At 49.5% G+C, this 22,499-nt stretch overlaps 1 protein-coding gene and 1 long non-coding RNA gene across 3 annotated transcripts in view; one reads left to right on the forward strand and one right to left on the reverse strand.

Annotated features, from left to right (window-relative positions):
* Positions 1–972: 972 nt before the first annotated feature.
* Slc9a3 (solute carrier family 9 member A3) overlaps positions 973–22,499 on the reverse strand; it is a 41,440-nt gene continuing 19,913 nt past the window's right edge. The window contains exons 2-16 of one of the 2 annotated variants that reach the window (XM_052742879.1): positions 16,405–16,707; positions 14,145–14,305; positions 12,356–12,434; positions 11,612–11,789; positions 10,427–10,647; positions 9,871–10,073; positions 9,261–9,350; positions 9,112–9,182; positions 7,923–8,052; positions 5,753–5,868; positions 4,930–5,059; positions 4,543–4,719; positions 4,258–4,330; positions 3,422–3,529; positions 973–1,581 (exon numbers count right to left, since the gene is read on the reverse strand). In XM_052742879.1, coding sequence (XP_052598839.1) covers positions 1,226–1,581; positions 3,422–3,529; positions 4,258–4,330; positions 4,543–4,719; positions 4,930–5,059; positions 5,753–5,868; positions 7,923–8,052; positions 9,112–9,182; positions 9,261–9,350; positions 9,871–10,073; positions 10,427–10,647; positions 11,612–11,789; positions 12,356–12,434; positions 14,145–14,305; positions 16,405–16,707 — 2,396 coding nt within the window. In that variant the 3' untranslated portion in view covers positions 973–1,225. Of the gene's footprint in view, positions 1,582–2,002; positions 3,033–3,421; positions 3,530–4,257; positions 4,331–4,542; positions 4,720–4,929; positions 5,060–5,752; positions 5,869–7,922; positions 8,053–9,111; positions 9,183–9,260; positions 9,351–9,870; positions 10,074–10,426; positions 10,648–11,611; positions 11,790–12,355; positions 12,435–14,144; positions 14,306–16,404; positions 16,708–22,499 lie in introns of those variants that run through there. The other variant, XM_052742880.1, reaches the window with a different exon arrangement.
* LOC128113314 (uncharacterized) overlaps positions 1,460–22,499 on the forward strand; it is a 38,446-nt gene continuing 17,406 nt past the window's right edge. Inside the window, exons 1-8 of the long non-coding RNA XR_008219409.1 lie at positions 1,460–1,553; positions 7,631–7,865; positions 7,959–8,120; positions 8,279–8,470; positions 12,109–12,217; positions 12,697–12,807; positions 17,291–17,591; positions 20,691–20,786. This is a non-coding gene — a long non-coding RNA (uncharacterized LOC128113314). The remainder of the gene's footprint in view (positions 1,554–7,630; positions 7,866–7,958; positions 8,121–8,278; positions 8,471–12,108; positions 12,218–12,696; positions 12,808–17,290; positions 17,592–20,690; positions 20,787–22,499) is intronic.

A 22,499-nucleotide genomic window follows, 5' to 3' on the forward strand; every position in this document is an offset into this window, starting at 1 on the left:
CACAGTATTTAGTTTCCTGAGCAGAAAGCTGCGTGGTTTGTTTCAGAAGTCTCCAGGAAGTCCCTAAGTCCACCTTTAGCCTCATCTCAGTCTCCCTCAAGTGAGATCCTGTGGTGCAGGCCAAGTGACCTGGAAGCAAAACTCAGGTGACTCTTCAAGATTGGACTTCTGAGGAAAGGTAATGAGGGATGAGGGCCCGCCCTCTTACCACTCCACAGGGACAGTGCTCTAAGACTGAGGCCCTGAAGTCCTGGAGGCAGGGGGAAAATGCCCAGACAATGGGTTCCTGTATGCCCCCTCCTGGGTGATGTAGAGCCCTTCTATGTCCCCAGCTCTCCCCTGCCATCAGTAGATGAAGCCAGAGAGCTAGCTATAGTTCTGACCAAAGTTTCTTGTGGACACCCTGTAGTCCTCTAGCTCAGGCAGCCGGGCCATCTGCAGTGTTCCCAACTTAGGGACAGCTCAGGCGAGAAACCTTGTTTGTGCGGGCAAGGCTCAGGGTGGGAGGGGCTGAACAGATATTTCTGCAGTTGATCCTACAAGCCACAAGGTGGTGGGGCAGTCTGGAGAACTAATTTGGAAGGAGTCAGAGAGGGGGGCCTCGGGAGCATGTATCTCTGGGGATGCACAAGAACCTGCTGTCCATTTAGTGTGCGGCTGATCTGGGCGGTGCAACTTCCACAAGTCTTAATTTTTAGACCTTTGTACCAGCAGTGATAAGAGGTCCGCCACAGGCCTCTCAGGGGTCTTCCTGCAAACACTAACAAGTACGCGCCTGGGCCGTGTGTGTGTGTGTGTGTGTGTGTGTGTGTGTGTGTGTGTGTGTGTGTGTGTGTGTGTGTGTGTGTGTGTGTGTGTGTGGAGTTGGGGCAACACTAACAAGTACGCGCCTGGGCCGTGTGTGTGTGTGTGTGTGTGTGTGTGTGTGTGGAGTTGGGGGCACAGCACCTGGGCCGTGTGTGTGTGTGTGTGTGTGTGTGTGTGTGTGTGTGTGTGTGTGTGTATGTGTGTGTGGAGTTGGGGGCACAGCACCTCGGAGCAGTAGGGACTGAACCAGGGCAAGAAAACGGCGGAGGCAGTGTGGTATCCTAGGGATGCCCGGTGGATGAAAAGTTCTTCCTAGGTCATAAGACTCCCAGAGAGCAGTGGACCTTAAGAAACCTTAGCTGGTTGAGGGAGGGACCACTAAGGAGACCCTCGGAGCTGGCCGCCGGCCAAGCAACGATCACAACGGCGTCTCTTCTTGCTCCAGAGCGTGTGGCGGCAGTTCTGTAGAGCCCGGAAGAGAAGCGAGCTTAAGCAGGGCAGGGCGGCGGCGTGGGCGAGGCCTCTGGAAGGAGCGCCGACTGTGTACACGGCGCGCAGCCGCAGACCGAGCATGCGCGCTGGGCAGGGCCCGCTGTTCTGGACCCGTCCCGGGTTCACCAGAGGCAAAATTGGCAGGCGAGATGCGCTCAGGTGGGGCGGGGCTCGGGGCACGTGGGCTAGCCAGCCGTAAGGGGAGCACGAGCTGCTGGGCCGCAGCGGATGGCCAACGTGGGGACAAGCTTCCGGTAAGCGGCGTATCCGAGCCCGTGTCACCTGCGGGAAGACAGGGTGTGAGTAGCTCCCAGTCCAGAGGAACACTGACCTACGGAAACCTGTACTCAGCCCAGGATTCCCTTCCGCCTGATTTTGCTGTTCCCCTGTGGCATGCCCAAAACTAGGTGCCGGCTCAAGTGCGAGGAGGGACCCCTGACCTTCCACACCATATGGGGCATTTTCTGTTGTACACTACTGTAGAGCTGCAGGAAGTTCTAGCCAGTGTCAATGAACCTTCCTAGGCAGCTGTGCACCTGTGCACCATGCAGCCAGCAGATCTGGATTACTCCCGATTTTCTGACACTTTCAAACCCTGCCCTTGATAGCAATCCCCTCTATAGGGGCATCAGTGTCATACCCACCCCCTGGGTACTACTGCTCTACCCCAGAAACCTATCACAAGCTTCTAGGCACACAAGGCTCTGCTTCAAAACAGTAGGGTTTAAGAATGATGAAAAAAGCTAGGCCTTTAATCCCAGCACTCAGGAGGCAGAGGCAGGCAGATTTCTGAGTTCCAGACCTGCCTGGTCTACAAAGCTAGTTACAGGACAGCCAAGGCTACACAGGGAAACCCTGTCTCAAAAGGGGGGTGGAGGGTGCTCAGAGACAGAAACAAGGAGCAGGTGGAAGAGCACTGGAGCCATGCAGGTTTCCTGTCCCTGCTACATCATTTCAAAATTGGATTTTCTTAGGAAAGAGCCACTGTTTATATATACACCCATGTAAAGTGCTATCAGGCCTGGCCAGCAGGGCTGGCCAGAATTTCCAATTGTGAAGGAGTGTGCTTCATTTCATTTCCCACTAGACTAATAAAAAGCTTCTACAAATGTCTACCAGACGGAAAAAAAAATTTTCATTTTCATCTGAAATGAGCATGAGACCTGACCACAGGATACTTCTGTTGCCCAGGCTGGCCTCAAACCCTTAGTCCTCCTACCTATCCCTTGTAAATGCTGGGGTTACAGGCATACACCACCATGCCAGGCTTCAAATGTATCTGGCTGCTGCACATTAGCTAGAGAAGCAGACTCAAATGGGAATCCTCCATCAGTCTCCTAAGAAACACACAGCAGGACAGAGGACTAAGACAGAGTCTACAGAGTGAAGAAAGCTGCTGGAGTCTGAAGAAGTGCAGGTCCAGGAGAGAGGCCTGGAGGCAGTAGCTGGGAAGAGAGCAGCGTTAGAGGAAGAAGCCAGTTACATGTGTGTGGACTCAGGGGAAGTGGGTTGGAGCTGTTCCTCGGCGCCATCGGCCAGCAGGAAGGAATCCACTGATTTGTTGCTGAGGCGGAATGGCGTCAGACGGCGGAAGTTGCTGGGAGAGTTGGGAATCTGGACACGGGCCCTCTGGGAGGGCACCACGGTCTCCCCAGGGGACAGCCAAGGTGGCACCCTGGATAGGATGCTTGGATCCAAGTCCTCGTCAGGGGAGAACACAGGATTATCAATTCCTAAGAGAAAGGGCAGGTGGTCAACCTTTGAGAACTACCCCCGGGGCAGTAGGAGACTGGGTGGATAGGCTCTGTACTGGGTGACTATGTCAACTCTTCTTGTGGCTACCACCTTCAGGGTAACCTGGATGGTCAGACTTAGTCACTTAACCCTCATCCCATACCTTTTCTCTACATTTGAGACCCATATAGTCTAGACAAGTTGGGCAACATCTTTCCTCTCAGAGCTGGCCTATTCTTCCAGATAACTTGCCATCTGCTCTGGGGAGACATCTAGGTGAGGAGGTGACACCTCCTAGACCTATAGTAAGCCTCCCAGGCCTTTGGTTTCTCCAGTGACTCACTTGGGGCAGCAGGGACATCTCTCCCACTGGCCTCTCCTATCTCACCTGCCCCAGAGTCAGAGGTTACATCCTTGGTGACATTGGCCAGAAACTCGATGCCCCCACTGGTCTCTTCATAGTTGGTGGCCTCCTCAGGCTCTGAAAGTTCCAAATCTGGATAGCAGAGGGAAAAAGTACTTTGGGTAAGGATAACTCAAGTTTTTTATGGCTGGTGGTATCCCTCCCTTAACTGCCACACACACACACACACACACACACACACACACACACACACACACACACACACACACACACACACACATACACACACAGGTGGATTTTCACAGCACCTGGCCAGCCCAGTGTCCAAGTGGCTGGGGTCAGCTGTGCAAAGGCCTGAGCCACTCCTATGGCTTCCTTTTGTGACCCCAACCATACATGGCCTTTGGGAAGGTCTGTTAGATAGGAGGGGCAAGGACCTCAAGGCCCTCAATGAAAAGGATAGAGAAAGACCACTTTTAAAGAAGATGTGTGTGTGTGTGTGTGTGTGTGTGTGTGTGTGTGTGTGTGTGTGTGTGTGTGTTGAGTGCCCATGGAGGCCAAAAGAGGTTGTTAGATTCCCTGGAGTTGGAGTCACAGGTGGCTTAAGCTGCCGTATGTGGGTGGTAGGCCCTGAACTTGGGTCCTCTGGAAGAGCAGCGACCACTCTTAACCAGTGAGCTGCCTCTCCATCTCTACGGTACAGCAACAGGAGGGTCAGAAGAGAGCACTAAGAGTGTCTGGCCTAGTTGTAACCCCCAACAAGGGATGCATGGAGGCCCATGTCAGAACCCCTGGGTACAGCCACCGGTAGAGGCTGGAGTCTCTCCTGAATGAAGCACATGCAGAGAAGCAGGTCTTACCTTTCTCCTTGATGATGAAGTTGTGTGCCAGGTTCTCCATAGGCAGCTTCCCATTAGGAATGCTGCTGTTCCTCTGTGGACAAGTATGAGCTCTTACAGATGTACCGACAACCAGACCCCTACTTGCTGGCACTTTGTCTTTTGTCCTAGACCCCAAGGGTTTCTACTCTGCTGTTCACCTGGCAGTTTGCCTGGCCAGCAGGATCACAGAGAGTTCCCTGACCCTTCCCAGTATTCAGAAACCCACCAACAACCACTGCCCCCACTGTCCCCACCATCCCTCACCCGCTTCTGTGCACGCTCCCTCTTGTACAGCTTGGCTCCCTTCTTGTTCTGGTTGATGCCTAGCTTAGCTGACTTAAAGGACTCCAGACGCTTCTTCATGGTCCTGTGAAAGATTTCCTTGTCCTGCTTTTCATCCTCGTTGGGTGTTAGCTCATGCCGACTATAGAGATGCTTGTACTGTGGGAGCAACTGGCAGTCAGTTGGGCCTATATGGCCCAGGTGGGTCACAAAGTCTCCAGCTCAACCCTGTAGACCCCTTGTCTGAGAAGGAGGCAGACATTGCTCTAGGTGTGGGCTTGGTTCCACCAGCCACAGCACACGAAAGGATGACAAAGGCTTACCTTGTGGGATAGGAGGGCTCTAGGTGGTTCATCCCCTGGTACTCACCTCCTGCCGAGGCTTATACAGGTACTGCTGCAGTGTGTGGTGGGTAACCATGTCCTCAGTGTCACGGATGCTTCTCCGCCTCTGCTCCAAGGACTGCATATCCAGGCATACAGTACTGACATTCTCCCTCCTGCATGGACCAGCATTGAACCCAGGGGAATAGCTACATAGAGGTCTCCTGCCATGCCTAGATACCTGGTAGTCCTTTCCCACACTGCTCAGATGGTCTCCCAGAATGACTGCATATCCAGGCATATAGTACTGACATTCTCCCTCCTGCATGGACCAGCATTGAACCCAGGGGAATAGCTACATAGAGGTCTCCTGCCATGCCTAGATACCTGGTAGTCCTTTCCCACACTGCTCAGATGGTCTCCCAGAATGCCTTCTAGACTTCTGTTAGGTTGAACCCCATTACCACCCATTCCCCTCCACAGCCCAACTATGAGTCCTAAGGCCCACAGCCTCTCCTAAGCACTAGAAAGTTAGAACAGCCACCATCATAAGAACTGGCCATTAGTTCCCAGGGGCAAAGGGCATGAAATGCTGGACCAGATATGGCATCTGCTGATATCCCTTCTTGCCCTTCTCCTCTCTAATATCAGTGCACCACAAACACAGTCCTGCTGACTGCTAAATAAAGGTTTGCTCCCACAGATGGGGATGCAGGCATCTTTCTGTACCTGTCTCCTACCCTGGTCCACTCACACTGTCCTGACTCAGTTGCCTTAGGACCTGCAGAAGGAGCTAGTAGGCTTAAGAGTCATGAGAGAGATGCTTTTAAGGAGTACCCTTTCCCACGGTTTATAAACTGGTCACGTACAAGAGATAGGAGACAGATGCTTCCACAGTAGATGGGCGGGGTGTGCTGAAGTCCACATTGACCATATTGTCCGTACTTGGGGAGCGAATGAAGGCCAGGGACCCACGGCGCTCTCCCTACAAGGAGGACATAGATTCATTAGTACTCAGGTATGACCCTTAGGCAGCACCTGCCACATAGAAGACAAAAAATCCTGTGACCAAGCTCAAGGGCCTGTGGGCTCTGGGAGGCAGAGATGGACCCTGTCTACTGTCAAGGGACACCTCACAGCTCAGCAAGGGCCAAGATGCAGAGTAGGAGCTAGGGTTAGGTTCATGTAGAGGTCATCAGAGCATCACTTTCGAGAAGCAGAGCCTTAGAGTTGAGCAGACAAAATAGTAGGTAGAAACAGAATCTCTTAAAGGACACTGAAAAGTCTAGGGTGTACCACCCCCACTTGAAGGTTGGGGAGAGAGAGTTTTTGTCCCCACCAGAGCCACCAACCCACAGGCCTTAGTTTGGATGCAAGTCAAAACCACACAGAACAGAGCTGGATAGGAAGCAGAATTACTGGAGGATAGAGAAGCTGAATCCGCAAAGTGAGCTGCTTCTGAGGGTCACAGACAACAGTACACTGTGGCCTCAGGTAGAGTCCCTAAGGGACAGCTTGTGCCAGGGTTAGGAGGGTGTTGGTGTGTCAGGTGTGTTCCATCCTTCACCATGTCAACACATCATTGCACTTTATAGTTTGTGAGGTTCTCCCTTGGGAGCCCTTCAAAGAGGGTGGGATTGTGTAGATATCCTGGTGATAGGACTTGGGACTTGGCTTGGACTACCTACTCCAGGGTATTTGACTTATCACTGGTATGGGCTGGGGCTTTTGGGTCTTTTTCTTCCAAATCCACTGTTCTTTGTATTCTTTTTGCCACTCATCGTCCTCAGGTGTGGACAGTCATCTCTCCCATGTCATCGATGATGCCAGGCACTCCCCACCCCAAGGGGATATCAGGAAAGAAGTCAGGTGACCCTTAGGGCAGAGGCTTAGGGCTGAAATGGTGATGGGATTCCTGGACAGATGGTCAAGGTAATGGAGACAAGAATCACAGGACTGATATAGACAAACCACCCATGTAGGACTTGGAGCCATCTCTCCCAACAGTGATGGGAATGATGGCACAAAGCTCAAGACATTCTGGCTGGTGCAGTGGGGAACAGGAGTGAGGCTCAGGGCCCTGACTAGTGTGGAGTCAGAGCTAAAGAGCCTCTCAGAGACTGAGAGAAAGTGACAAGTAAATGCTGCCAGAGACCTCAGCCCACCCTTTCATTCTTATCCTCCATCCATGTCATGGTGCCAAGGTCACCCAGGGTCATAAAAGGTTGGAATTCTTTGTAAGTTCTGACTAAGACTGGAGGCATCTTGGATTGAACACCACAATATTATTTGGGTGGCAATGGCCATGGGGTCATATGGTGCCTTGTTTGACCTATGTCTATTGATGAAGGATGCCATGGGGCCCAGATAGGAGTGGGTGGGTCATGAATGCACTTGCCACAAGATAGTCGTATGTATGTCATTGGAGGAGTTAATATGAATGTATAATGTGTGTCTGTGTTGTATCTATGTATACGCATGTGTTCCTAAGTACATATGTATGTATGTATGTATGAGTGCACATATACCCAGGTATGTGTGTGTTCATATATGTTTATGTGAGCATTCCTATAGATTTGGGTGTGTATATATCAGCCATGTGTATGCACATGTAAGGCTGCTCCTTAAGGTTGTCAGCCAGTAGGAAGTATCTACCAACTTGTTGCTGAGTACAGCATACACGTGTGAATGGGTAGAGGACCTGGGCTCATTACTGTCTATTTCCCAACCTTTTCCATTCTTTTTAGGGAAAATCCAGGCATTCACACTCCTCCAGAGCCTGGTCACCATGCTCAGTTCCACCAAAACCACAGTATATAGTCACTGTGCCTGTGCCTCTGATGCCTGAGTGACAGAGCACTCTGACATGCCCTGTTCCCAGAGTACAACTCCAAGCCTCACATGAGCCTTTGCAGTAAGCCATCCAGGCACAGAGGACAAGGGTCACTCACCACTGCCCTCTGCCCATGCCCTAGACCACAGGTATGTCTTACTTTAGCTCTCAACTGTAGCAAAGGGACAAATGTGATATTTTAGTACCTCAGCCACATAGCTAATAGCATCCTTCAAATTCAGCTCATGGAAAACGTTCAGAATCCGATCTCGAGATTTTTGAGCCGATCTTCTCATGAGGACTTTGCTGAGGAACTTCCTATCAAAATTGGACCACCTGGGGGACAAAAGATTGCATCAGCACTGGGAGTCTGGGGCTGCTTGCCCCACATGGACAAGAACAAGGTCAGAACAGACAAATGTCTGCAGAGCTAGGCCCAACATGGGGCCATTTTTTTTTTTCTCCTGGGTTTTATTTTTTGTAACAACCGGAAAGTGAGTTTTAAAGTGAAAAGTTGTCAGGCCACCTCAGGTCTTACTCTTTGCTTTCTCCTATTTGACAGAGGCTGGCAGTGGAACTAAATGCCATTTTCGAGTGACACAATGATCAGGTTTCCAAGTGGCCACCTCACCCTCCAAGTGCTATGAGGACAGGACCAAGATTAAGACAACAGCAGCTATAGTTCCAACTCCTGACACATCACTGTCTAGGGTGCATTACTCAACTTAACTCTGCAGCCTCACATGGACTCTAGGTAATTATCTCAAAACAGGTATTAACAAGTGTCAATTAACTGCTTTAGTCATATAGTTTTAAGTACCACTTTATGTTGTAGTAAAATATAAATGAGTGATTTCTATTTCATAAACAAGGTAATTTTAAGTATCAATAAACACACCTTTCCTCTGTGAATGAAATAGGGAAGTGATTTATTTTCCTGATTTTTAATATCTACATTATTTAAGTTTAGCATTAATTGGTCAGTAAAAGAGTATCTCTATGCCTGGGAAGATCATCAGGAATAAGATTCAGGTCCCTGAATTGGTGACTGCTCTGTCCTCTCAGACAGTATTAACTTTGTTTTCACTTGCCTGCACCCACTAGTCTAGTGCACACTTAAGCCCTTAACCTGGGAATGGGGACCTGAGAAGGTGTCCATACGTTGTCCTCTGTTCATTTTTCTCCCCAACATAAACACTTCAGGACCAGCCTACGACCCAGACAGTTTGTCTCTGGCTCTTTTGAATGGAGAGGTCCTCCAGAAATGGTGTTTTGTGGCTCTTGACTTGTGGCTTCCAGTGTTTTTAGTGGCCCTGTCTGTACGTCTGGGACCCAGCGTTCTATGTTTGAGGGGTCACTGGTAAAAGAAGGAATGTTACAGCTTAGGCTACTTACTTATCTCTGAGATAATTGTGTCCAATTTGTCCTGAGATGTCCTCAATGGCTGAGAGGATGTGGTCGAAAGCCTTTCAGAGGAAAGAAACCAGTTGGCCTCCATCCTCACCCCAGCCTGCCCAGGCTGTTCACGTCCACCCTCTCCTTACCCGGCCATGGAGCTTCTCGTTGAGCTTCGGCTCACGCTGCTCACTCCTCTTCACCTTTAGCCACTGCACCAGGGGCTTGATGGTCAGGCCCTGAAAGACCACCCCACTGATTCTGGTGCCAGGCAGGATCCCCGTACCCCTCCCCAGAGCCCTCTAACCCCAAACCAGACAGACATTAGATCTCTTCTCCCACTGTAGACAGCACAGGGACCTGTGTGAATCCATTGGCACTGCTCTATAAAAAGATGCCCCAAAGCCCCTGTGCTGTGGGCGTCCGTATGGACATCAGAACCTCCCTGCTGTCACTTTGACCAGCCAGATGCAAAGGTGTAGTAGGTGCCTGTTAGGGCCTGACCAATCAGCAGTCAGGAAGTAACTAGGTCTGTTCTCATAAGTCCTGGCCAGAAAGTAACACTTTTAGGACAAATTATGCTATGTCCCCTGTGGGGCCACATGAAAACCTACAAAATGCTCCTAATTACTAAAATTACAAAAACCAATTAAAGTATGGAATCTGGAAACAATCAACCTACAGGGTTGAGGTAGGGCCAGTTGCTTAGGATCAAGGCTCGGCACCCTGCAGCAATGCCCTGGGCAAACTGAGCCACACCTGAAAGATGACTGTGAAGAAGACCACGATGAGGGTGGTGCTAACAAACAGATTTTTCTCCTTGACTTTTTTCTCATCCAGAAGTACCACCAAGGCATAGGCCACGGCCCCACGCAGGCCACCATAGGACATGACCACCTGGTCAATGGTCTCTAGCTGCACCATGCGGTAACGATTCAGGATCCAGGTCTGCAGAACAACACCTGTAGCGAGAGGTCACTCAGCTCCATGGCTGCTTTCCCCAGGGTTCCCTAAAGCCTTTTGACCCTCTGTCCTTTTGACCCTTGGCTGACTGTGAAGGCCTGGGCAGTGGGTCTATCCCCAGGGGCACCACTGGCCCTCTGTAGGACAAGGCAACAGTGCTGCTCTCACCACAGCTTCTATCTCCCATTCCTTGATCCTGTGCCTTGGTACCTCATTGGTCCCCATGCTGCACCCTAAGAAATCTTGGCCTTTTACAGTGGTTGGACTTGTTACTGAGCTGCCCTGGGGCCCTCGAATCTGTTATCTAAACTAAGGGAGCCTAGACACTTCCTTGAGTGCTCCTAACCCTCACCAATGGCTCGGTATACAGAAATGAAGACCAGCGTCAGCAACACAAAAGCCGTGTTCCATGTCCAAATGAGGGGGTCCACAGCTGAGATGCCCAGGAACATGAAGATGATGGTCTCTGCTCCACTGGCCAGCATCTTCATGGTGTAGCGCACAGTGGTGGCCGACTGCTCTGAGATGTTGGCCTTCACGTACTTCTGACAGCAGATGCCGCAAAAGGTGATGCTGGAGGAGGGGCAGTGTGAGGTTTTCCTGCCGCTAGTCAGGCAGGCTGATGCCTCAGACTAGATGTTTCCAGGCCCAGATCCTGCCATCCCTACTTCCTCGGGTGGCATTATAGGCCTTTGCATCCCAGAATGTAATCTATAATGGACAGTCCTGTGTTGTGTGAACCCTGTTCTTCCTGAGATCAATGCCCTGAGCTGGGTCTACCCAGCTGCTCTCATGCTCTAAGACTAGATGCGAAGTTTCAATGAAGAAACAGCCTTCAAGCCTTGTGAGCCTATTGGTAGCTGATTGGTAACCAGGTCATATTAGCCTTTGGAGAAGCTTGGGGCCAACTTTGGGGTCAGGAGGCTTCTGCCTGAGTGTGAGGCTGCATGCCAGCAGAGGCTCTGATGGGGTTTCTGGACAGATCATTCTTGAATCACAAGCCACAGCACACACCTACCCCATCCTCTCAGTAGGCACCTGTCTAGCCAAGGACAATTCTGAGGACTTATCAACTTCTTATTTTAAAAAAATTAGAGCCGGGTGGTGGTGGCACATGCCTTTAATTCTAGCACTCAGGAGGCAGAGGCAGATCTCTGTGAGTTTAAGGCCAGCCTTAAACTACAGAGCTAGTTCCAGGACAGCCAAAGCTGTACAAAGAAACCCTGTCTCAAAAGAACAAAAAACAAAAATTAAATTGACTTCTTTGCCCCTGCCAATGACTTTTACCCAACTATGAAAGCCATGGAAGTGGAAACTACACAATGATCTTGTTCCAAGGAGGAGACAGTAGGCAGGGACCAGGCTCACTCCCACCACCCCTTCACCAGGATGATGGCAAGAAACCCAATATACCCTTTGCTCACAGTGGCACCTCCTGCCAGGGTTTGAGTGCAGGGGATCTCTGGCACACCACCAGCTAGAAAGCCACATACCCAGCCCAGCCAACAGCAGAAGGTTATTCCTTGAGGAGACTTACGCCAGGATGGCTGACAAGGACAGCATCTCGGAGGTCAGATAGGACAGGTAGGAAATGACAAAGACGAAGCCAGGCTCGATGATACGCACATGCTTGGTGAAGCGAGTCACCAAGGACAGCAGGAAGGCGAAGATAACACCCACCAGAGTCCCCCCTAGGCTCACCACGAAGAAGGACACTGTGAAAGAAAGGAATGAATGGTCCTTTGTGGCTGGTGACCTGAGTGAAGCTTACCAGGTTGGCTGGTCATTCCTCATGGAGGGCTCCTGGTAACTGCTCACAGCAATGCTGAAAGTTTAGGAAATGAGGCAACTTTGCTCTCTATGGAGAGAGTGTCTTGTCTCCAAGCTTAGTGCAGGAGGCAGAGGACAGAGGCATGGTACACAGGAGACAGGATCCCATGGTAGGGGGCATTGCCTTGACATCTCTGCAGGCTTGGGTCAGTAACAAGGTCTGAACCCTGTGTCCTTATACACTGTCCATCTGTCCTTGCCTAGGGAGACCTGGGTTGACTGTCCATATCCCTTCTCAGGAGAACACACAGGATCCCCCAGGACCTTCATCCAGTAGTGTTTATGTGGTGTTCTGGGAAAGGAACCCAGCCTGGTAAGTAACCAGAACATAGGTTAGAAACCCCAGGATAGCAGAAGCCTTAGGGATTCTATTCTGGAGAGGAAACAAGCCTCTGTACTCTCTGACCACTAGATTTGAGACAGGCCAGGCAGGAACCCTCCCAATACGTACCTATGCCTTTCACACAATCCACGCCAGTCACCTTGTCACCACCCAGCGTCACAAAAGACTCAAAAACATTGTACAAGACCTAAGGGTACAGAAGACAGGAACACATCTGGTCAGCCCTGCATCCACACTGATCCCTCCCTGTCCAATGCCCCCACTTTTCTGGATTTGGGCCCCAGAGTTGACACCTGAAATAACTAAAAACACTTGTAAAGCCAGCACAAAGTGACAATGTTCAACAAGAAAGGATCAGAGGATCCAGCAAATGGGATGTGCAGACAGATGAGTGTCCCAGATCCAAGGAAACAGGCCCAATCTCTGACTCTTGTTCTATGCTCTTGCAGATGTGTTCAAGGAACATTGAGGCAGATGTGCAGACTGTTTAAGCACAACCGTGATGGGCACTGAGTCTCAGCAAGCCCTCTGTGGAGCTGTGCTTGTTTATAAGGATGAAGGTAGGCAAGGCATGAACCATGAGGGCAGGAGTAACTCTTGGTCCACAGGAGGCATTGAGGCCACTGTGGCTCAGGAATGCTGAGAGCTATTTTCTGAGTTTCAGACTAGGTCTCAAATAGGCCATCAGAGCCTCCTGTACACACAGAAGTCTGATACAATGCACCCTGAAGTTCTCCTACACTCCAAGGGAGCATAAGACATGGGGAATTTCTTAGGAACTACAGGCAATTTCAGAGGGCAGAAGAAACCAAACACACTTCCTCAGGTGTCAGCTAAGTGCTTGGGTCCATTCTTACCAGTTAATCCCTCATCCCCTCCCACAGACCTGTAGTCCATCGGGGGACAGGTAGGGCTGCACTGAAGCAGCAGCAGTGGTCATGTTTCATGAACATGCTTCTCGTTTCCAGCATAAACACAACCTCATCTTTGTGGAGACCTTATGCTTACTCCACTGCATGGGTCTGAGAAGCCCCAGATGCCATCAGGGGAATCTTGACTCACTGGAGGAGCTGAATGTGTTTCCTCCTAGAGTCCTGACCACAAGGCCTCAGAATGCAGCTGTTTGATAGGAAGTCTTCAAAGAGGAAGCTAAGGCTAAGGTTAAATGAGATCAATAGAGTAGATCTTGGTGTATAAGAAGAATGCAGGAGAGAGAGAGAGAGAGAGAGAGAGAGAGAGAGAGAGAGAGAGAGAGAGAATGACCATGTGAAGACACAGAGAAGATAGCATCTGTAGGCCAAGGAAAGAGGCTTCCAGAGCCAGCTGCCATGCTTGGTTCTCAGCCTCCAGCCTTCAGCATGGAGACAATAAATTCTCACTGTTTAAGCCCCAGGCTTCTCTGGTATTTTGTTATGGTGGGCCCAATAGATTAATGGAATTCCTGCAAGATTTTGTTGTTTGTTTATTCATCTGTTTCTTAGGAAATAGTGTGTAGTAGCAAGTGTGGGTCCAACGTTATAGATCTCCACTCTGGGGGAGGTGGATATGGGTATTTCAACAGGGCAGCATTACCTCTAAAGGCATGAAATGGGTGGGCCTAAGACTGTAAAAGAGAAATTGGATGGAGCTGAGTTAGGAAGCCAGAAGAAGGTCAGAGCCTGCCCCCCAACTTATACCCCAATGCTGCTGCACCAATGAGAAGGGACAGATGAAGGACACACCATGCAAGGGTCGGACATCCTAGGTTGCAAACATGAGAGACCATGTATAGCTAGTGACCCTCTTACTAGCTTATCTATCTGAGGCATATTGGTAATGCCCACTTGTCAGGGTATTCTAGAACCTCCAAGCAAGTGAAATGTTCTGAAGCTACCCCAGGGACCCTGCCATCACTCACCACAGTCACTGCATCATTCAGCAGTGACTCTCCAAAAACAATGATGAAAAGAACTTCATTGACATGGACTTCCTCAAACACAGCCAACACAGCCACTGGGTCCACAGCAGCAATGAGACTACCAAAAAGCAGGAAATCCAGTAGTCCAATCTTCAGCTCACCTGCAAGAGATGTGGACCATGGGACAAGGGCTAGCCACCTGGCTCCCTCTGTCCAAATCCCACATCTACCAGGTCCCTAGGAGATCGGAGGCATCAGGAATAAAGGCTTGGCACAACTCTTCCCAGGAACACCCAGTGACAGAGAATCTCAGAGACTGGAGCTCACAGCCAGACACCTCAGAATGTGTAAAGCTACACAGTTCCCCATGTAGTACTTTTTTGAGCTTGGGCAGAACTTGCCATCCCTTGGGGCCAAGGAATGAACCTTGGGAAGTAAGTGCCCCAGGTATCCAGTATGCCCCAGAAAAGAGTAGAGGGCACAGGACAGAGTGATCTCTGTAGTGACTTGAGCCCCATATGTCTATGATTACTAAACTCTGCTGCCTTCAGCTAGGACCAGAGCCTTCTGGAGTTTCCATTTAGAAATGGACCACACACTTGACTGCCACACTATATATGCCCTGCCCAGCTTTCCAGAGCAAACTAGCTTCTGGGCCAGCCTTGAAATACCTTTGCAGGCCTGGCCTCTTGTTCTAGAATCTTGACTGAACCAGAGTACATTCCAAACATAAGCTGGATCCCACAGATATACAATCCACTGAATCAGGACTGGCCTCCCTGCCTGGACAGTGCGCCCACATTTACCTTATGCCTGGAACTAATGACCTACAAGATAGCTGGTCCAAGCTGACTCTCCCAGTAAGGGTGAGTGAGCCCCTCCTTGAGCTGCTGACTACAGAGACTGGCCACTGCCTAGGCAAACCTGGGTATTATACCATCAGCCAAAGTCACAGAGGAAAGGGAGCTCATGGGCTAAGTATGATCTTTCTGGTCAGCCTTGACTAGCTAGGTCCCAAAGGTGGAACACAGGTCAACATCCTGTGTCTATCATGGGAGTGTCTGTAGGCAGTGATGTACAACAATACTGGTTATGAAAAGACACTGTGGTATAACAATTCTTCATGGCTATGGGGTAGTAGGAAGATGGGCCTAGATGTCCCTGGAGATTAAAATGCTCTAGATTTTGGTGACCATGTAATTTCTAGTGTAAGCACATTTGCCAAGGTTCAGTCACCTATTTAAAGGCCTGTGCTTATACCATAAGTCAGTCTGCTAGAGGCTTCTCCATGTACCCCAAAAACAGCTCCAGGAACATCACATGCCGGGATCTTGTGGGTGACAGGACTGTCAAGAGAGGGCCAGCATGACCCTGGAAGGGGTGTGGGTATTAGATTACAGAAGTCCCCATTCTGTATCCCAAGATATCCTCCAGGACCAGAGGCATCCAGCCATCTTAGATGTGTCCCATCACCTTATGGCATCACCAATGTGACCAGCAGTACCCACCCCACAGCAAGATGCCTAGTTTTAGAAGCCAGACAGGTCCTTACCCTTGGTATCTAGTGATGCTGGACAGCAGAGACTCAAGGGAGCTCCCTAAAATGATAAGATCCCAAGAAATTGATAGTTCCTGGGTTTACTGCTCCCTGTTTCTCATTGGTCTCTAGGATTTCAAGGGCCTCATTCACTCAGTGAATGTGCCAAAGGGAAAGTCCCGACTCTGAGTCCTCCTGTGAACACCTACTCACTTCTGTTCAGGCATCACCTGCTGCCTTCCTGCTGAACAAAGATTCAGCACAGAGGGTGGGGGGTTCCCAGGAGGTAACCAAGGCTAAGTGAAGTAATCACTAGCAAATTTGAGCAGAAACAGCACAAAACCACTCAAGACTTTGGGGTGCTCTACTCTGTAATTCACTCATGAGTCTAGGAACAGTCCACTTTCATCTCTGCTGGTTTACACCACTCTGCCAACTATGACAGGAGTAAGAGCAGCTGCCTATGCATACCTACCCACTCTACTAGGCTGTGTGGTCACAAATCTGTTCTGAACATGACACAAAAACTTTAGCTTGCAGATGTCCCAAGGAAGCTAATTATAAACTGAACCTTCTTACAAATACCAGGCTATTTACATAAGTAGTTCCCAGAGACAATGCCCATCATCCTTAGACCCAACCCTTCTACATCTGTGATCTGCACCCTTACCTTGGCTCAGCAAAGTAACTTGAACTCACCCAGAGGGCAATATATAGACTTACCCATTAGGCCACTGAGGAAGACACCATAGAGGGACAATCCTGTGGTGGCTGCATTCCATATAGTGCCAATGACAGCATATAGCAGAATGGTGCCCAGGTTACCAAAGAAGAGTCGATTGGGCATGAAGTATCCAGCATCCAACACAATAGGGGGCAGCAGGTAGAAGAAGAAGAGCGTGGGTGTGAGTGTGAAGGAGGCAATGTGGTCAGCTGCCCAGACGATGCCGCCTAGCACCAGGCCCAGAACGATGAGCAGAGCGCTCTCAGGGACGATACTGGTGACCTTGTGGGACAGGTGAAAGACTGTGGGAAGGAAAGAGGGTCAGGAAGATCAGGGCTTATAAGGGACCACAATGGCAAAGAGAAGATCTGGAGACAAAGTCCCCCAGAGGAATGGGAGGGGTCGGGGAAGACACACATACACACACCCCAGCAAGGTATCCATGAGATCAGTGTGGTCACTGGTTTCTTGCAAGCTTGATTATCAAGAAGCCAACTAGTTTCCACCCAGGGTTTTGAAGACCCTTCCTGTAAGAGCTGCTATCAGTGGTTCTCAATCTGTGGGTCACAACCCCCAAAACCATTAGAAAACACAGATATTTACATTAAATTCATAAAGTAGTAAAATTACAGCTGTGGCTTGTTCTTCGTCTCTGATCTTCCAGCGTTCACCCCAATACCGGCTCCAGGTTTGATTTTATTAATAAGTACCTTTAAGATTCATGCTACATGAAGTAGCAAGAACTATAATTGTATGGTTGGGGGTCACCAACCATAGCATGAGGACTGTATTAAAGGGCTGCAGCATCAGGAAGGCTGAGAACCACAGCAATAGATGGACCTCTTCCTTGGTACCTGGATAATGTAAAGTTTTCTGTCTCCCCAGCCACCCACAGCTGATGGTGGATGAGAGCAATGTTGATGATGAGAAGGTCCTTCTGGAGATGAGTTGTTCCCACCCACAGCTGGCACACATAGACAGAGCCAAGGCCAAGAGCTGGATAGAGCTCAGCCATACCAAGCCAGGTCTCTACCTTTTGGAATTTCCATGTTCACACAAGGGTGACAAAGTTTGTGCACTGGATGACAGAACCTCCCACCCCATGACAGATTCCACAGGTGGAGGCTACATAGCAACTGAGAGGAAGTGACCTAAGTTGGACAGATGGACATCCCTTGCCTCCCAGGTAGGAACCCCCTCCAATTTGACCTGGCTGTTCCTTTGCAGTCACCTTTAGGAGACCCATGCTCCTCATGTCCCCCATTACTCCTTTGGGGTCACAGCCATTTAGGAGTAGCAGCTCCTACAGCAAGGGTCTCCAGAACCCCAGGCAGAAACTGGTTGACTTCCTGATATTCAAGCTTGCAGGAAACCTGTGGCCACCCACCTCAAGCCCTTCAGACCCCTCAGTCTCCTCAGCCATCATCAACCCTGCTAGAGTTTGACAGGTGCTCAGCTCCGCCCTGTAAAGAAGCACAGCAATTCCCGTGAATCTTGTGTCTGATTGTACTCAAAGGAAAGGTGATTATAATTCCTAAGCTAAGCCTGATTTTAACACATTTGGAATGCTGACAGACAAGGCTGCCTCCTTTGGCTTAAGAAATGTTTTGTATAATCAAATTCATTCACCAAAGCTGTTATGTTGATAATATCTCTGAAATCTAAAAAAAAAAAAAATGTGTGTGCTCCCCCAGCCCCCCACTCCCCACCCCTACCTGCAAACATCCAAAATCCCTCTCAGGCCAGGTAGTATGGTAATCAACCAGAGTCTGACCTCAGAAAAAGCATTTCCTGATTGGTCTGATGATGGTGGGGCCTGCGGGATGTTTTTGGACCCACCCTTCTAAACTGGATAGCCTGGACAGGGCTCCCTGGCTGGTTTCTCCACAGATGATTGCAGAGATTGCAGGGATTAGGTGGGCCCCTCCACCCGTGGGGTGGAGGTTGCTACTGTCCTTACATAAAATGATGTCTAAGCCCTTTCCAAGCCTGGAGAGAAGCAAGTGTGAGATCAGGTTGGCACCTCAATATCAACCTTCTAGCCTATCACCAGAAATCACCGACATAACAGAGACTGTGTCACATCATTGGTTACCACCTGTAGTCACCAGTCCAGACTCTGAGTTCCAGGGAAGGTCAGGTTTTAGCTGGCATAGACAGGTAGGTTGTGCTTTGGGGGTTTGAAGGACTGTCTGCCTATGCTCCACAGATGCTTTCCCCATCCCAGGTGCACATCTTACCAATTTGAATCAAGTTTCTCTTCTCCCCTCTGAGAGTTTCCACTAATACAAGGTGGAGTTAACTATAGGGCCTGTCCTGTAACTAAAGGCTGGGCAAGCCCACAAACATGATGTAATGTCCAGACCATGCTGGATGCCTGAGACAAGTCTATAAGAGAAGGTACCAGCTCAGAATGAGGGAAGCTGCTGAAGGGGGGTTGCCCAGGGAAGTTTCTTGATTCCTTGGGGCCCTGCCCAGGGTTATCCAGTCTTTTGAGGTACCAGGGCCACAAGCAGGAAAATATCTGGAAGGTCTGGTACTGTCTCTACTCCAAGGAGAGGCCATGATATGGATGAGAAGATCCTAAATATGTCCCCCCAGGGAGCTGGGGACAAATATGTGTGGCATCACCATCTGCATACAGAAAGCTTGCCTCCTCACTCTGGACCCTATCTATGGCTATGGGCAAGGGCAGCCCAAGAATTCCAGCAAGATTTGACAACCAGCTTGGGACTCCCAGACCCAGCGGGTCCTGAACCGTCCTAGGGTTCTGCATTTTTAGACCCAAAGGAGTTGTGCTGAGGAGTTCCTATGGACAATGGGGTGAGACTGTGATGCCAGAGGAATTCTAAGAACCTATGCCTTGGCATTCCACCTCCCTGAGTCGTCTTCCTACTAACTATAAAAATTGAGCTCTGGGTCCAAAGGCTGTGTTCAGAAATGTCTGGAGCCCCTGTTTCCTCAAAGATGGGCAGCAGCTGCTCCATGACCATAGCTTCCCAAGTGTTCTGGTTGTGGTTCAACTTCTTTTTCAAGGGTGGAAGCCATGCCTTACCTTATCTCTGTCCTCCAATCCCACAAGACCCATGTGTACCAGAAGCTGTGTAGAAGCCACAGAGTCCATATGCATGTCCTGCCTTTCTTCACACCCTGGACTGGCTCCAGTTGGGGGGTCATGTTTCTGCCATGCCCTACTGAGAAATCTGGTGGCCTGTCCCTTTGAGTCACTAAAGTGTGAGACTCTTTGATGAAGGGCCATGAAAAGGGACCAGAAAACCTCTGAGCTCTGACCACACCCAAGCTGTGAGGTTGCCTTCTGCTCAGGACTTTGATCTTTTCCTACACCCTCTCTCCATAATATAGACCACAAATCTCTCACCTCTGTGGAGTTCCCTTTGACAGCTGAGACTAGGGAAGGTACCAGAGTCATTCTTATCTCTAGAACAACAAGGCAAGTCTGCCCTTTAGACACTATCAGCTAATCCCTCCAGTGTGGTTGCTGGTCACTGTAAGATCTCAACAACTGGAGTACAGGTAAATGGAAGACAGGCTGGCTTCAGATCACTTGCTCTTCTTTGGAAGTAGGTCCTGAAAAATCCCAGGAAAATGATAACCTCTTTATTTCTCTGAACATCCATCTATGTGTGGTGTAGATGGGATGTACCTCTGTCCTTTGCCATCTCTGTGATAGAAGGACCAACTTTTAATATACATTTCCACACATGAAAGAAGCCAGAAGAGTGATGGACTATATGTTCTTAGGTCCAAAGTGTCTCCTTCAAGAGTGCTGCTGCCCCCTGCCTACCTCATAGTCCAATACCTCATTGGGGACTGAACCCTGCTTTCTTTTACTATTTGTGGGTGCTGGGTATCTTTTCATGTTTAAGATACTTCCTGTTATTGTCTGTGAGCTGTTATTTACAGAATTTGATTGCTTCTTCATTTGGGCGCTAATTCTTTTCATAAACTGAGCTGTAAAATCCTGATCCCTTCCTTGACTGCCCACAACCATCCTTTCAAGCATGCCCGTGCAGGCCTGATGTGTCCTGGTCCTATCAGGGTTTGCCTTGATGTATTCTGGGTAATATCTGTTCCTGGAACCTCAAGTGGACATTGCTCCTGGTGCTTCAGGAAGGGATCAGGTCAGTCTGTTCTGCTCATTTTATTTTCAATGTCACAAGTTTTCTGTAAAAGACTCGTTTCATCCTTAAGAATGACCTGAGAACAGATCTTAACATGAATGCCCCCACTATCAGCCTGTGGTTTTTGTTTCTTCTATTTCCAGGGAGCTTCCTGAACTCCAGAGCAGGTGGCTGGCTCCATGACCTTTGGTAGTTCTCCATGAACTGGTGGAGTGGAGGTACTGGCAGTTCCTGCGATGGTATGAAATGGAGCAGCAGGCATCCACACCTGGACAGTCCCAGGCTTCCTTCCCTGCGTCCCTCTGATCATCTCATTTTCACTGAAAAGTCTCACGCCGTTCACCGTGCAGTTCTGTGAGCTGAGCCATCTCTCGATGCTTCCTGCTGTTCTCATTCATTTCTCAGTCCTGACTTTGGTGGGCTCATGCACCATTCTCAAGGCTCTGAAATCACACCCAGGTTATCTTGTCTAGCAATGGACTCTAGGTTCTGGAATCTACACTCTGACTCTGGATCTGGTGAATCTGGGGTGTTGTTCATCTTCCCTGGGTCTGGAAACTTTCCTGGTTCATGGTGTCACTAGTTGCCCCTGAGCAATCTCTGTGCATTGTGTTCTTGCTGGACTTGAACAGTTTTTCTACTGACCTCAGCCACCTTTTCTGGGGCCTGTGTGTTCTTCTGGGCTGGATGCCTCCTCTACTCCTCATTCTTCTGTAGCCAGTTTTGCCATGACCATAGGGCAAAAATCTCAGAGATCTTGCTCTGGGCCTCAGTGGCCCTGGGCTGGCAATTAATCATCTGCTCTAGGCTGGGATCATCCTCACTCAGTGGTAGAATACCTGGATTGGGGCCCATAGGGCCCACTTGTCACAGCCTAGAGCAGCCTAGTCTGTGCTGGCTCTTGTGTGTCCCTATGACTACCTCCTAAGCAGCAATCTGCATTGTAATTAGCTACTTAAGCCAGAGGTTCAATAGGCTTTAAGTAGCAATTTGCTAGTAGCTCAACAATTACAGACATAATGAGCATTTTAGAAATTAGTAAGCCAGCTACTGCAGAGCAATCCTACAGTAAGTAGTACCTGCTTCCTGGTGCTGTAAGGGTAAAGATCTGTAGTTGGCCACACAGGTCTGATGTCATTCACATACAGGAAGGGCCTGTATGACTCAAGTATGAGTTATAGTGGGTCTGGACCAGCATCTTGCAAGGTGCTGGGTGCATTTCTGCTGTGGTCTGTTGCCTTAGGGATGACAATGTAGGTTGCAGGTTGCTGGTGAAACGTACACTATACACCAGGCCTTTCTTCCTTCCTGTACCCTCTGCCCATATCACAGATGTGTCTACCAGAGGTGCACCGGTACAATCTGAGAAGTAGGTGCTGCTGCCCCTGCATTGTGGCTTTTGAGGAAGCAAGGTAGGAGGAGGACCTGGTGGAGCCTAAGGAAGCGGTTTCAGTGGCTCTTCACAATGATGGTCTTTATCTGTGTATGACTGGTCCTTATGTTGCCTGAAAGCCCAGTATTGGGAGCATGGAGATGCTGTACAGAATGGAAGGAGAATTTCTTCCCCACAGGGGAGACACACACACACACACACACACACACACACACACACACACACAGCCCATCTACCTGCACAGGACAGGAGCTGGGTAACTGACATGAGGATTAGGCATGTAGTGTGGCCTTCTACACTGAAATTCTCAAGTCTACAAGCTGTTAGGGAAAGTGTGACCTATAGGCTACAAGAGCTGTGCTGGGCTTTACATCCTAAACATACCCAAAGGCTATGAGATAAAAGCTTGGCTCCCAGGATGGTGCTGTTATAGAGCTTGTAGAAGGTAGAAGCCTAGATCATGGGAAGTCTAGCCTTGAGGGAGTTTATGACAGCTTACTCTCCTTTATTTTTTCCTTTCTTTCTAAAGATTTGTTTTACTTTCATTTATGTGTATATG

The sequence above is a fragment of the Peromyscus californicus genome, unplaced genomic scaffold (assembly GCF_007827085.1).
Source record: "Peromyscus californicus insignis strain IS unplaced genomic scaffold, ASM782708v3 Scaffold_18__1_contigs__length_77618521, whole genome shotgun sequence".
NCBI classification, from domain to species: domain Eukaryota; kingdom Metazoa; phylum Chordata; class Mammalia; order Rodentia; family Cricetidae; genus Peromyscus; species Peromyscus californicus.